We start from the raw sequence: 15,654 nt of genomic DNA on the forward strand, positions 1-15,654 counted from the left end.
TTTAAAAAAAATAAAAGAAAAAATAGAATTAAAAGATAAGTTTATTTTAGTGCAAAAAGAATTGAAATCCATGAGCATGTGGGATCTTCAAAAAGTTCACAGATAATATATATTATCAAAAAACTATGCATACATTGCAAACCCTTTTGGCGTCAAGATAAACTTACTTTTAAATTGTATTTCAACAAAGATTTTGAAATATCTTCATATGTTTTTTATTTGTTATATATAAATTCATGCATAATCAATCAGGCTATATTATTCAAATATTCAAACAGTTACTTCCTGTTTAGCTTGTCACATACTATGAAACTGTTATGAAATTTTAATAAGTGATTTTTTTGTTTCTCAGTTTTCACATGTAGTAATTTTTTCTTTATTACTTAGTGCATAAAAAATTTAGGACTGTTTTATCTTCAAGTACTAACACCATGATGAAATCATCATAAATAAAGACTGAGTTAAGTATAATTCACATCTCCCAATTCCAAAGGAAACAAAATAAAATAAAATAGTCACTCAACTGAAATAGGTTCACTTACATTAGTTGCAACAGAAAGAACAGCCATTCCAAATAGAATATCTTGCCAAACACCTATGCTATGAGCTTTAGCAGCTACAGGTCTCCTGTACTGAGTAGTAAGCTTCCAGGCATCTACTCGGATTGCTATAATATTATTCATAAGAGCAAGAAGAGGAGCCAAAGTAAAAGAAGCCACAAATAGTGTGACAAATCCAAACTGGATAACTGGAGAGAGAGAGAGAGAGAGAGAAAAGCATGAAAAACTCATTATAGTAGAAGGGAAAGAAGGGTACACTCATCACAATTTTATGGGCCTTAAGAGACCAAGTTAAGAAAACTGTCTTCCATAATTTCACCAGAAAAGTAGAGAGAGTTGCTTAAGAGGAAACACTCTGAGCAAAAGCATGGTCAGCTCCCAGCATCATCAGTCCTCAAATTTTACCTCAAGGTGTCTTCGCTGTTAAATCCTTAGACTCTTTTATGCATTTCTTGTGTTCAGTTTGGGTCTCCTTCAAGAAGTTCATTGGAACTAATATTTAATCTAATTTTCTTAAAAAATATTGAAATCCATGCATACAGTGGGTGTTAAAAAGTACATGGGAAATGTGTATCATAAAAAAAATCCTGCATGGATTTTAATTTTTGTACCAATATGTTATTTTTCAACGCCATTTTCCATTAACTTTTTAAAATTGGAGAGGTAGATGGGTGGTAGGAGAGAAAAGAGAAAGAGAGTAAGAAAGAGAGAGAGAAACTCTCCTATCTACTGGTTCACTGCCTAAATTACCAGTGGTGGGAGGAGAGAAGGCAGGAGCCAGGAACTCAGTCTAGATCACTAATGTGAATGGCAAGAACCTAACTATTTTAGCCATCACTGCTGCCCTCCCAAGTCTGTGTTATCAAGGAGCTGAAATCAGGAGCTTGAGCAAAGACTTGAACCAGGGCACTCCAATGTTGGATTTGGGTGTCTTAACCAGTTCTGAACTGTTAGGCCAAACATCTGCTACTTTGTCAACTTTTAAAAGTACCATTGTATTACCACTTTTAGCCTTCTTTTTGGTTGGAAATAAAGGATATACATTTCATGCATGACAGACCCTGAAAATGGTTTTCAGTTTATCCTTTTAGCTGTTACTAAGGCAAGTAAAAAGAAAAATTACCACTCATGTTGATTAGAGGAAGATGTTAAAAAGAGATTTGTATTTGATTTGGTTCAACAACATACAAGTTATAGGAAAAAACCTCTATTACTGGTACTTTGGGATAAATTTTGTTCTGTATTCCAATTTGTAGAACAGGGAAACTGTGAGCCAATCTCCATATCAACCCATCCATTTTCTAACCTATCATCTAAAGTTATTGTTGACCTGTTACATACAAGGCAGAAAGAAATATTAAAAGCTAAAAAAATACTTGTTTTATTCAGGCTCACCCAACATTTCAGAACAGTGATTAAAAGTTATTTGTTTTTGGGGATGGCGCTGTGGCATAGTGGATAAAGCCACTGCCTGCAGTACTGGCATTCCATATGGGCACCAGTTCAAGTTCTGGCTGCTCTACTTCTGATCCAGCTCTCTTCTATGGCCTGGGAAAGCAGAATAAGATGGCTCAAATTCTTGGGCCCCTGCACTCTCGTAGGAGACCTGGAGGAGGCTCCTTGGCTCCTGGCTTTGGATTGAATCAGCTCCAGCTGTTGCGGCCAATTGGGGAATGAACTAGTGGATGGGAAGACCTCTCTCTCTCCACCTCTCCTTCTCTTCCTGTGTAACTCTTGACTTTCAAATAAATAAATAAATCTTTAAAAAAATTACCTGTTTCTAAGTATTCATAGAATAACCCAAGGTGCCCAAAACTTTCAAGGTCATGATCTTGCTCCCATCGGCTGTATAGTTTTTCTGAGTTGGTGCGAGATTTTCGGCGTCTCCACCAATTCAAAATCAAGCTGTTGGAAGTGACAAAGTAAATATATGAAATAGAGCAAAAAAGAAAGAGGTCAGTAAATCAGTGTGTTAAATTTGGAAACTGGCAGAAATAGATGGTAGATAATTTAAGATCACATAGTGTAAGGAGAAAACATGACTCCAGCTAAAATACAAATCCAAATTTAGTACTTTTTCACACCTGTGGAGGCCAAGAATTCTTCATTAGGGTGATTAAGAAGATGGCCCTGACTTTGTTTATGGGAATATATTTACTCAGAGACAAGAATGGTTCAAGTGCATCAGAAGGAATGGTTAGGACAATTAACTAATCTTCATATGTGGAAGGAAACTCAAGGAAATGAGACAATGATTATAGTAGAAAATATACAGAGAGAGATACATAGATACTTATCTAACAATGTGAAAATAACTGTAATAAACCCATACAAAATATTTACCAATTAAATCCCACACTATCCAAAATAATACATCATAATGTTGGATTACTTTAAGAATTAAAAAACTTTAGTTGCCAAATCAATCACTATAAGAGATCATACTGACAGATTTACAGAGAAAAAAAATAAAATTATTTCAATTGATGCAAAAGAAATACATAAAATATATTTCAGGCACTTGTTAAAATCTAACCTGTGACAGAAATCAGGTATAGAATGAAATTACCTCAGTCTGATAAAAAATATCTATGCCAAATTCTGGGGAAAATAACATCCCTAATAGTGGCAAATGAAGAGTTTTTCCTTTAGAATCAAGAACAAAGTAAGAATATGTATGCTCACATTCAAGAATCTACTGAAGAGCTTAGCCTGTAAATGAATGCTTTAAAAAATTCATGGAAAATAGAATTAAAAGGTTAAGTTTGGTTTGTTGCAAAAAATGAAATATATACATAATTTTTCATAATTTGTATGCTCCATGAACTTCCTATATACCCATTAACACACAATGAGAAAACCTAAGTTATTATTTATGGTAACAGCTAAAATTAAAGTAGGTAGAAATGAACTTGACAGGAGGAGCTCCAAGATGGCAGAATAGGGAGGGAGTGATAGTCTGGGAAAAGATATTTTAATAAAATTGGAGATACTGTAGTCTCAGGAAAGAGTTAGCGAAAAAAAATGCAGAGGAAACTCTTCCAGAACTAGTGGGAGACGGTGGACCTACGTGGAGGGCACAGGCACCCACTACTCGTTACCCCAGCTGCTGAGTCTACGCACCAGCGCTGGAAAGGGAGGTGAGGCGAAACCGCAGTAGCCCAAGGCACTGGCAGAAAAGTGACAGTAAGAGCCTAGAGGGAATGAGGCTTGAAGCCCGGTGGGAGAAAGTTCACCAACCTAACTAGAGAGAAAAAAAAAATAAAAAGGACTGCTATGGACACGATTCTCTCTCTCCACTCACCTCAAAGGCGGGGGAAAAAATGCAGCATGCACCATTTTGGACATACATAGTAGCTGCGCCAGCTCAGGGCTGTGCCTGCCCTCAGCCAAAAAGAAAAACCTGACTCTGGTGGAGAGAAATAACAGGAGGTTAAGGCCTAGTGAATGTGTGGAGCTTATGAACTGGGACTGTAAAAAAAAAATAATAATAACAACTGAGGGTGTGTGGGAGAACTCACAGTGTGCCTGAGACATGAGTACTCTCAGTAGGAGATGCCACAAACTCGGTAACCTTGGCAATCCAGTTGGAGATATTGCAGGGGAATCTGAGCTTACACGGAGGACTGCACAGATCCTTTGTGTGATCCTTGGGACAAAGCAGATGAATATTATACCCACTGGGACTAGCATTCAGGCACTGACTGCCATCAAGGAGAAGAGCTCAGCTGAGCAGAATTACTTCCCTTTGGAATAAAAGAGAGAGAGAGAGAGAGAGAGAGAGAGAGATTTACCACACCAAACCTGGGTGTGTCACCTTTGGCACACCCTTCACCTTGAAGAACTGAACAGAGCTCTCTGGCCACATCCACCATAAGCCTCTAGAGATTCACCAAAAGCAGACAGTCCACTTAATCTAGAGTCATAGTATAATGAGAAAAGCCACCACAGTGAGGAAAAAAAAAAGAAGAAACCAAAGAATATCTCCAGAATACCAAACAACAAACGCAGAAACTGAGGAAACAAGAACAAGGAAGACATTATGATGCCTCTAATGAATATCACACTCCAATACAAGATTATGAATATGATGAGATAGAAGAAATGCAAAATATGGATTTCAAAAAATTTATGATAAGAACATTTAGAAGCTCTCAAAAACAAACTCATGAACTACAGAAATCCATACTGGACAGGACAGAAAATCTCTCTCATGAAAATGAAATCCTAAGGAGGAATCAAAATGAAATGAGGAATTTATAAAAAACATGAAATTGTGATTTGAAGAGAAATCAAAATGAATTCAATAGAACAAATGACAAATGCATTTGAGAGCCTTAAAAACAGAATCAGTGAAGCAGAAGAGAGAACATAGGACTTATAAGACAGAGCACTGGAAAGTATAGAGTCAAACCAAAGAAGAGAAGAGGAAATTGGAAATCTAAAAAATATTGTTGGGAATCTATAGGATATTATAAAAAAAAAAACACACACACACACAACATTCTGGTTCTAGGAGTTCCTGAAGGCATGGAGAGAGAAAAAGGATTAGAAGGCCTTTTTGGTGAGATACTAGCAGAAAACTTCCTGGGTTTGGAGGAGAGAGACATCCAAGTATAGGAAGCACATAGAGCCCTAGTAAACATGACCAAAGGAGATCCTCACTATGACACATTGTAATTAAACTCACCACAGTAAAACATAAAGAAAAGATTCTAAAATGTACAAGAGAGAAATGTAAGATCACTCTCAGAGAATCTCCAATTAGGATTCATAGCTGACTTCTTAGCAGAAACACTACAGGCTAGGAAAGAATGGCGAGATAAGCCCAAGTACTAAGAGAAAAAAACTGCCAGCCTAGAATATTATATCCTGCAAAGCTATCATTTGTGAATGAAGGTGAGATAAAGACCTTTCATAGCAAACAGAAATTGAAAGAATTTGTCACCACTCATCCAGCCATGCAAAAGATGTTTAAAGATGTGTTACACACAGAAACACGGCCATCAATATGAAAGAAGGTAAAGGAAGAATACCTCCCCATAAAAGATCACAGTAAGTTCAAAGCATATATTAGAAAGATACTTATCAATAGTCACATTGAATATTAATGGTCTCAAATCTCCAGTTAAAAGGCACAGACTGACTGAATGGATTAAAAACCAAAACCCATCTATTTGCTGCTTATAAGAAACACATCTTTCCAACAAAGATGCATGCAGACTGAAAGTGAAAGGTTGGAAAAAGATATTGCATGCCAACAGAAACCAAAAAAAAAGCTGGCACAGCCATCTTAATATCAGACAAAGTAAACTTTAACACAAAAACTGTTAAAAGAGACAATAGGGGCACTATATAATGATTAAGGGATCAATTCAACAGGAGGATATAACTATTATAAATGTACATGCATCTAGGGCATATATATGCATATTAGGCCATATGCCCTAATTACAGGGCACCAGTTTATTTAAAAGATATGTTAAGGGACTTAAAGGGAGACTCAAGACTCCAATACAATAGTATTGAGGGAATTCAATACTCCACTTTTAGCAATACAGACATAAACCAGACAGAAGAGCAACAAGGAAACAGCAGTTTTAATCGACACTATAGACCAAATGCATCTAACAGATATCTACAAAACTTTATATACTACACTTAAAGAATACACATTCTTCTCAGCAGTGCATGGATCCTACTCTAGGATTGACCACATACTAGGCCATAAAGCAACTCTCAGCAAATTCAAAAGAATTAGAATCTACGATGCAGCTTCTCAGACCACAATGGAATGAAGTTGGAAATTAGCAACCCAGGAATCCCTAGAGCATATGCAAACACATGGAGATTGAACAACATGCTCCTGAATGAACACTGGGTCATAGAAAAATCAAAAAGGAAATAAAAAACTTTCCGGAAGTAAATAAGGATAACAACACAACATACCAAAACATATGGGATGCAGCAAAAGCATTGTTAGGAGGAAAGTTTATAGCAATAGGTATCTACATCAAGAAATTGGAAAGGCACCAAATAAATGAGCTTTTAATGCATCTCAAGGATCCAGAAAAACTGCAGCAAACCAGACCCAAATATAGTAGCAGAAGAGAAATAATTAAAATCAGAGAAGAAATCAACAAGATTGAATCCAAAAAACATTACAAAAGATCAAATGAAGAGCTGTTTTTTTGAAAAATTAAACAAAATTGACACCCCATTGGCCCAACTAACTAAAAAAAGGAGAGAGAAGACACAAATTAAGAGATGAAAAAGGGAATGCAACAACAGACACCACAGGAAAAATAAAAAGAATCATCAGAAATTACTACAAGGACTTGTATGCCAGCAAACAGGGAAATCTATCAGAAATGGATAGATTCCTGGAGACATGCAACCTACCTAAATTAAACCAAGAAACACAGAAAACCTAAACAGACCCATAACTGAGATAGAAATTGAATCAGTAATAAGTCCCTCACAATAAAGAAAAGCCCAGGAACAGATGAATTCACTGCTGAATTCTAGCAGATATTTAAGGAAGAACTAACTATGATTCTTCTTAAACTATTCAGAACAACTGAAAAAGAGAATCCTCCCAAATTCTTTTTATGAATCCAGCTTCACCTTAATCCCTAAGCCTGAAAAAGATGCAGCATTGAAAGAGAATTACAGACCAATATCCTTCATGAACACAGATGCAAAAAACCTCAACAAAATTCTGGCCAATACAATGCAACAACACATCAGAAAGATCATCCACCCAGACCAAGTGGGATTTATCCCTGGTATGCACGGATGGTTCAATGTTTGAAAATCAATCAATGTGATACATCACCTTAACAAACTACAGAAGAAAAACCATATGATTATCTCAATAGATGCAGAGAAAGCGTTTGATAAAATACAACACCTGGAATCAACCTAAATGCCCATCAACAGTAGATTGGATAAAGAAATTCTGGGATATGTACTCTTTTTTTTTTAAACTTTTATTTAGTAATATAAATTTCCAAAGTATAGTTTATGGATTACAATGGCTCCCCCCTATAACTTCCCTCCCACCCACACCCCTCCCATCTCCTGCTCCCTCTCCCATTCCATTCACATCAAATTCATTTTCATTATCTTTATATACAGAAGATGGATTCAGTATATATTAAGTAAAGATTTCATCAGTTTGCACCCACACAGAACATAAAGTGTAAAATACTGTTTCAGTAGTAAGGAGTAAGTACACAGTGACTCCTGTTGTTAACAATTTAACACTCTTGTTTATGGCGTCAGTAATCTACCTAGGCTCTAGTCATGAGTTGGCAAGGCTATGGAAGCCTTTTGAGTTTGCCAACTCCGATCTTATTTAGATAAGGTCATAGTCAAAGTGGAAGTTCTCTCCTCCCTTCAGAGAATGGTACCTCCTTCTTTGATGGCCCGTTCTTTCTACTGGGATCTCACTCGCGGAGATCTTTCTTTCTTTCTTTCTTTTTTTTTTTTTTTTTTTTTTGCCAGAGTGTCTTGGCTTTCCATGCCTAAAATACTCTCAGGGGCTCTTCAGCCAGATCCAGATGCCTTAATGGCTGATTCTGAGGCCACAGTGCTGTTTAGGACATCTGCCATTCTAGGAGTCTGCTGTGTAACCTGCTTCCCATGTTGGATCATTCTCTCCTTTTTTTATTCTATCAGTTAGTATTAGCAGACACTAGTCTTGTTTGTGTGATCCCTTTGACTCTTAGTCCTATCAGTATGATCAATTGTGAACTGACACTGATCACTTTGACTAGTAAGATGGCATTGGTACATGCCACCTTGATGGGATTGTATTGGAATCCCCTGGCACATTTCTAACTCTACCATTTGGGGCAAGTCCAATTGAGCATGTCCCAAATTGTACATCTCTTCCCTCTCTTATTCCCAAACTTATATTTACCAGGGATCACTTTTCAGTTAAATTTAAACTCCTAAGAATAATTGTGTGTTAATTACAGAGTTCAACCAATAGTTTTAACTAGAACAAAAAAAAATACTAAAAGAGATATAGTATTAAATTGTTTTGTACTCTATAGAATACTACACAGCAGTAAAAAAAAAATGAAATCTGGTCATTTGCAACAAAATGGAGGAATCTGGAAAACATCATGCTGAGTGAATTAAGCCAATCTGAAAGGGACAAATATCATTATGTTCTCTCTGATCAGTGAAAATTAACTGAGCACCAAAAAGGAAACCTGTTGAAGTTAAATGGACACTATGAGAAACAATGACTTGATCAGCCCTTGTCCTGACTGTTGTGGAACAACTGTTGCAAACTGTTGAAATCTTTACTTAGTATATACTAAGTTGATCTTTTGTATATAAAGATAATTGAAAATGAATCTTGATGTGAATGGGATGGGAGAGGGTGCGCTAGATGGGACGGTTGCAGATGGGAGGGAGGTTATGGAGGGGAAAAGCCACTGTAATCCAAAAGCTGTACTTTGGAAATTATATTTATTAAATAAAAGTGAAAAAATATTAAAAAAAATAGCATATGATCCACTTTCAAATTGCATAATGTATTTGATAAAGTTAAAAAAAAAAGAAATGAACTTGACAAAGATCCACTGATTTGTCTGAGTTACTTATGTTTTTGGATATTAACCCCTTTTTGCAGATACACAGCTTGAAAATATTTTCTCCCATTCCCAGGATAGGGAGGAAAAGAGGGCAGGGAGGTTGAGGAAAAGCTGATTAGTGAGTACTAGGCTATGTATCTTGAGAGGGGTAAGAAGCTCTCTCTCTTAGGTTCCATTTCACAATAGGTTAACTATAGATAATACACTGTATAGCTCTCTAGAAAAAGTAAAGAATATATATGATTTCGGATTTTTTCACCTAAAATGTGAAATGTTTGAAGAGTTAGACTAATTACTTTTATTGGACACTGCATAATGTACATATGTATCAAACCATCACATGGTTCCTGATAAATGTCTATTTAATACATATACATTAAACATGAATAAAATTTTTGTCTATTAAAAATTCAAAAATTTCTCCCAGTAAAAGAAAAATTTAAAAGAACTATATGCAGCTCTTTAAAATTGATAAGTCAATAAAATGAAAAATAAATGTTCATGGATAGTAATGGAATTTCTCAATAGATATGATAATTTATGTATGTGTATGCATAACAACATATACATCATTTACATTTATGCACCTGCACACATATACAAAATTGGATTTGTACTTCACATAAAAAACTGAATCTGAAAATGGAAAACAATGATGTTAAAGGTATTAAAAATTTTAGAAGTATGTGAGAGTATCATTTTAACTGTGGTTTAGGGAAGAATTTTTCAGATAAGACTTTAAAGATACTATCCTATAAAAAAAGGATCGATAAATTCTACTACTGAGTGTCCCTTCTGCAAAATGTTCAGGCCCAGACATGTTTGGGTTTCAGATTGTTTCAGATTTGGGAAGATCTGCATATATACATGAGGTATCTTGGGAAAGTGATCCAAGTTTACTAAATTTTATTTAATGTACATCTTATACATAAAGTCTGAAGGTAATTTCTATATAATTTTTAATAATTTTCATCATAAAAGAGACTGTACATTTGATCATCAGAAAGCCAAAGTGTCATGTCCCAGTCACCCACAATCTGTGGTTGTCTGGCATCACCATCATTCCTGATTATGAATATTTAGACAAATAGGAAAACATTTTCTTACATTTATTCACGCATAAGCCTTAACAGGAAAAATATGACACATCATGAATGCAGTGAAAAAATGTTGTGTTCAGGGTCACTAGGCAGCAGAGCAGCAGTATCAGAAGAGCTGTCAAGGACAGCAACGACAAGGGCAGGCTCACCATCTCCACCTCTGCTACTTTGTCATGATTAAAATGTTACCATTCACAACATTTCTTTTTTTTTTAGATGAGAAGAAACATCAGAAGCAGTTGCGGGATTAGAAAGTGGGGGCTCTACACAAGAGAAAGCTGTTCTGCTGGACAGCTTTGTAAAACATTTCCTCCAGAGTCATCTGCCTCATTGTTAACGTTTTGTGTTATCAAAGTCTCTTTGGTTCGATGAACTTGACATGATTTCTTGTTTTGAATTGAATGTACACTGCTATAGTCCCATAAAAAGCCCATCACACATTATATAGGCACTGCGTCTACAGTGTCAACATCATCTTCATCATCACCATTGTCAAGATCACGTTGATTCAGAAAGATTTGGCTATTTTACCACCTGTCAATGAATGAACAACTGTAGCCACATTATCTATATTAAAAATTTCCTTGATGTCCGCTTCTTCCTATTTACTGATGATTCTTAAGTTATATTTTTGCATTACGTAAGGAGGTCGCTATCATTTTTTGTTCCTCACTTGATATGTGTATTGATTCAGAATCATCACCTTGCTAATCATTATCACTGAGCACAGCCTTGGGCCAGAGGTTGTGCCAGGCACACAAAACTATGTCTTCAGTCACTGTGTCAACAGAATTTATGGCATCCTTCATGCTAAACTTCTTTAAAAAATCTTCCATACCCACATATGTCTCAGTTCACTGTCGCTAGTATGCTGTTCAAGTGTTTTTAAACTCATACTTCATTTATCCAGGAGTACTCTGGTCACAAGGGTAAATTAATGCAGTCACATTTTTGGGGAAACACATGGCATAAGCATTGCCCTGATGATGATTTCAACTAGAGGAAGAACAGAACAGTTATCAAGAAATAACAAATTAACAAAATGTAGTCCCCATCCAGTCTAGCTTCCCTACAGTGTGAGCATGAGCTACTGGTACAAAATGTTTTTGGAAACTATCAGGAAAGATTTCTGGTGATTCATGCCTTTCTGTTAGTGTAATAATGAACTGGGAAGAAATTCACTCCTTTAAAATAGAAAGCATTCATACTTTCATGTACCACAACAAATTTCCTCCTCTGCATTTCTGCTTCATTGGCACATTCCCCACAGTTATTCTGTACTTGGCTTCCTTAAGTCTTGGAGGGGCTGTCTCATCAGCTGTAGTCAGTATCTTCGTGCAATAATGCCAAGTGAGGTTTCCTCAACATAACAGATTTCTTCTGGTATCAGATTTCATCAACAATGACCTTTGCAAACTTGCCAATAAATTTGTTTGTTCACTATCAGCAGATGCTTTATCATGACAAAATGTGAAAATTTAAATGCTATGTTTTTCTTAAATTTCTGCAACTAAACTGATGAATGTTCACAGTTTGCTTCAATTTTCAAGTCACTGCGATAGACTTTTCTTGTGTCATCATCAGAATACCATTAAGTGGTGAGTGTTCAACTACGATGTTGAAAGATCCAAAGTACACAGTCAAGGTTTTCATTTTTAGCTTTATGAAGTGCTTTTCTATTTTTTGTTAACTTCTATTCCTCATATTCAGTGCAAAACCTCATCAGTTTATTCTTCTGTTTCTTTGGGTCACATATAGTTGTCATTTCAACATTATACTCTTATATGATATTCCACATTTACATAGCTGTCCAGTTTCTCCAATAGTTTGACTTATTGTGCTACGGACAAATATGAATAGTTCCTTTTTCTCTAATTGCTATTACCCATAGTGGTATCTGCAGGCTATTTGGATATCTTCAACAATATTTTTACACCACTGAACAAAGAATAAGGAAAAAAATACCAGCGAGATATACACCTAAATTTTCGCCTCATGTGGACCATTGTGGGAAGTCTGCTATTGGTGCATCTGGCCTGCACATATGTTTTTTTATCACCCTTCTGCATGGGCTTGTGTGGGCAAATCAGTGTGTGGAGGCAAAAGGGGGATGAGGGATCTTTCCTTGTAGATACTAAATAAACTGTACATTGTGCACTTGCATTTTGATTTTGACCTATCACATCAGGTCAGATGTGCAATTTCCCATTTGTGGCATCATATCAGCTTTCAAAAGTTCATTTTGGCTTATTTCAGATTTGGGAGTTTTGGATTAGGGATGCTCAACCTGTGTTAAAATGAAATACTTTTGTCCATGTAAAGCAGAGTTCTTGCTGGGAGTGATTTTGCCCATAAGTGTACACGTACAATGTCTGGGGCCATTTTTGGTTGTCACATCTTGGAAGAGGGTGAGTGTCGCTCCCCGTCTTCGTGGAGGAATGACACAGGACCCTGCGCTGTTCTTTTCATCTGCTCAGCCCTCCCCGGGTTTGCTGCTGGTTCTTCCCGGGTTGGCTGCCGTCCCTTCCACCTCCGTGGAAGGGCGGTTCCCCCTGCCACATTCCCCACTTCTGCGGGGGAGCGGCACACCTCCGGCCGGCTCTCTCGGGGGCTGCACAGGTGTTCCTTCAGATAGATGTTCCCCTTAGATGTTCCTCGTGCATGCCGTCTCTCTCCTCCTTTATAGTCCTCTTCCACCAATCCCAACTCTGCTACCCACACGCCGAGTACGCTGCTCTCCTCCAATCAGGAGCAGGTCCTACAGTTTATTGGTTGAACTGGAGGCAGCTGTGTAGAAGCTGTTTCTCCCTTCTCAGCGCCATATTGTGGGAGAGCAGATGCATAGAATAAGTCTTAATTCCAGTAACTTAGTCTAGTCCGAGTTGCTCCCAGTTGCTCCCCACAGGTGAGTTAATGCCATCTAGTGGATATTGTCAGAGAATATTCCTAACATCCTACAGTGCAAATGTCCCAAAATAACAATAATGCTAAGCTTGAGAAGCCATGACATAAAGACACTATTTAACAATAAAAAGATAAAATTTTTGCTGGTATAAAACATTTTTAACATGTATAGTCCAAAAGGGAGCACACACAAATGAAAATTCATTAACCAGAAGTTTTTAATGTATTGCAACTAGATAAACAACCAAGTGGGAAAATATTTAAGCAACATGAATGAGCATTTCATTGAAAAGGGAACACACAGAATCAAAAAATGTTCATTTACACCTTTAGTCAGAGAAATGCAAAACAAGACCAAACTGGGATATGATCAATATCCTACAAATCAGAAGACATTGATAAATAAAATAATATGAACAGGAACAACTATGGAATGATAGAAACATTTATATACTGCTTATCTCTAAAGTGAAACAGACAAAAATATCAATGAAAAGGGATTGCAGAATGTTAGATTTTAGAAACAACAGCATATGGAATGTAACTGGGATCATAATGGAAAGGAGACTACCAACTCAAGAAAGAGATTTTGCTAGAAATCCCAAAAACCCTTCCGTGTGCTCTGTTCCAGCTATAAATTCCTCAATCTCCACAAAAGTAATAATATTGTAAATTTTAATGATTACTTCTCTTGCTTTCTTAAAAAATAGTTTCATCATCTATCAGCTATTTTTTTTTTTTATTTTTGACAGGCAGAGTGGACAGTGAGAGAGAGAGACAGAGAGAAAGGTCTTCCTTTGCCGTTGGTTCAACATCCAATGGCCGCCGCGGCCGGAGCGCTGCGGCCGGCGCACCGCGCTGATCCGATGGCAGGAGCCAGGAGCCAGGTACTTTTCCTGGTCTCCCATGGGGTGCAGGGCCCAAGCACCTGGGCCATCCTCCACTGCACTCCCTGGCCACAGCAGAGGGCTGGCCTGGAAGAGGGGCAACCGGGACAGAATCTGGCGCCCCGACCGGGACTAGAACCCGGTGTTCCGGCGCCGCTAGGCGGAGGATTAGCCTAGTGAGCTGCGGCACTGGCCAGCTATTTTAATTTTAATGAGGTATAAAGTTTACACAGTTTCATTATTTTGCATATGGATGTTCAATGGTTTCAACACCATTTAGATTCTTCAATGAATCAATTTTTTCACCTCAGTAAAAATAGAATAGCTGCATTTGTGTATATCACAGATTTTGGTAGTCTTTAACTTCTGTTTCTGCAATCCATTTCATGATATCTACTCTGCTCTGCTAATCTACATAATTATCTCTTTACCAATTCCATACTATCTTGATTACTGAAGTTTTATAGTAAGTCTTAAAATTGAGGGAAGTAATTTCCCCAATTTTATTTGTCTCTACCACACTCATTTTGGTTATTTTACCACTTTGGGCCTCCAAATAAATTTTGGAATCCACTTGTTTATACTTGTAAAATTCTCCTTATACTTTGGTTGGAGTAGCAATAAACCTGTAAATCAAACTGGAGACAACTGACATTTTACTATGCTGTGTTCTGATCCATGAACACAATCTCTAAAAATATTTATACAGTTTTTTCCTTTCTTTTTTTTAATCAGGATTTCATAATTTTAAGCAAACAAATTCTGTATAATTTTCAGATTCATTCTAAAGTATTTCAATTTTGGGAGAGCTATTAGATTCTGCCTTCCATACTTCTACTGTGTTTAATTTGTTCTCTTCTTGTTCCTGTGCCTTTTTAATTCAAATATCTATTCACTGGAAAGAGTTACAAATAGGGAAGGAGAGACAGACACAGAGAAGCAGAGATCTTCCATCTACTGGTTTACTCCTCAAATGGCTGCAACAATCAGGGTTGGGCCAAGCTGAAGCTAGGAACAAGGAACTCCATCCTGCTCTCCCACATGAGTGGCAGGGGCCCAAGTACTTGGGCAATACTCTGTTGCTTTCCTAGGCACATTAGCAGGGAGCTGAATAGGAAGTAGAGCATCCTGAATGGGAAACAGTGTCTCAGGCAGATCTTAACTGACCGTGGGACAATGCCTTTTCCACTCAAATGCATTCTTCAGTTGTTCTTCCTATAAAGGTCTATGAATGTAAACTACGTTATGTCTGAATGTCTTTATTCTACCTACACATTAAAATACAATTAACCCAGTTCTATAAATCTAAAATGAATACTATTTTCACTCAAAATCTTGAAAATACTGTCTTCATGCATCTAATGCTGTTGAGAAGTTTGATACCAGTGTGATGGCATTCCTTTGAAAGTAGTTAATTTTTTTCTTCTGGTCTGTGTTAAGATTGTTCATTTTTAATGTTCTCTAGTTCCACCATAATGAATATGGCTGTAAATTTAATTTCTTTTATCTTCCTTCATATTAAGAATTCATTTTCATTTCAGAAGCTCATATTTTTCTTCATTTTTGGAATATTTTCACAATGCAAAGATAC

The 15,654-nt window shown here is 36.8% G+C and overlaps 1 protein-coding gene across 10 annotated transcripts in view; it reads right to left on the reverse strand.

Moving 5' to 3' along the window:
* Positions 1-15,654, reverse strand: part of ANO5 (anoctamin 5) — a 118,039-nt gene that overhangs the window by 10,247 nt on the left and 92,138 nt on the right. For 9 of the 10 annotated variants that reach the window (XR_011388012.1, XM_051824971.2, XM_051824968.2 and 6 more), the window contains 2 exons: positions 2,335-2,465; positions 543-748 (listed from right to left, as the gene is read on the reverse strand). Coding sequence is in view for 8 of the 10 variants with exons in the window: in XM_051824971.2 (XP_051680931.2) it covers positions 543-748; positions 2,335-2,465 (337 nt within the window). In the remaining 2 variants the exon portion in view is untranslated. The remainder of the gene's footprint in view (positions 1-542; positions 749-2,334; positions 2,466-15,654) is intronic. The other variant, XR_011388018.1, reaches the window with a different exon arrangement.

This window comes from Oryctolagus cuniculus, chromosome 1, assembly GCF_964237555.1.
Source record: "Oryctolagus cuniculus chromosome 1, mOryCun1.1, whole genome shotgun sequence".
NCBI classification, from domain to species: Eukaryota; Metazoa; Chordata; class Mammalia; order Lagomorpha; family Leporidae; genus Oryctolagus; species Oryctolagus cuniculus.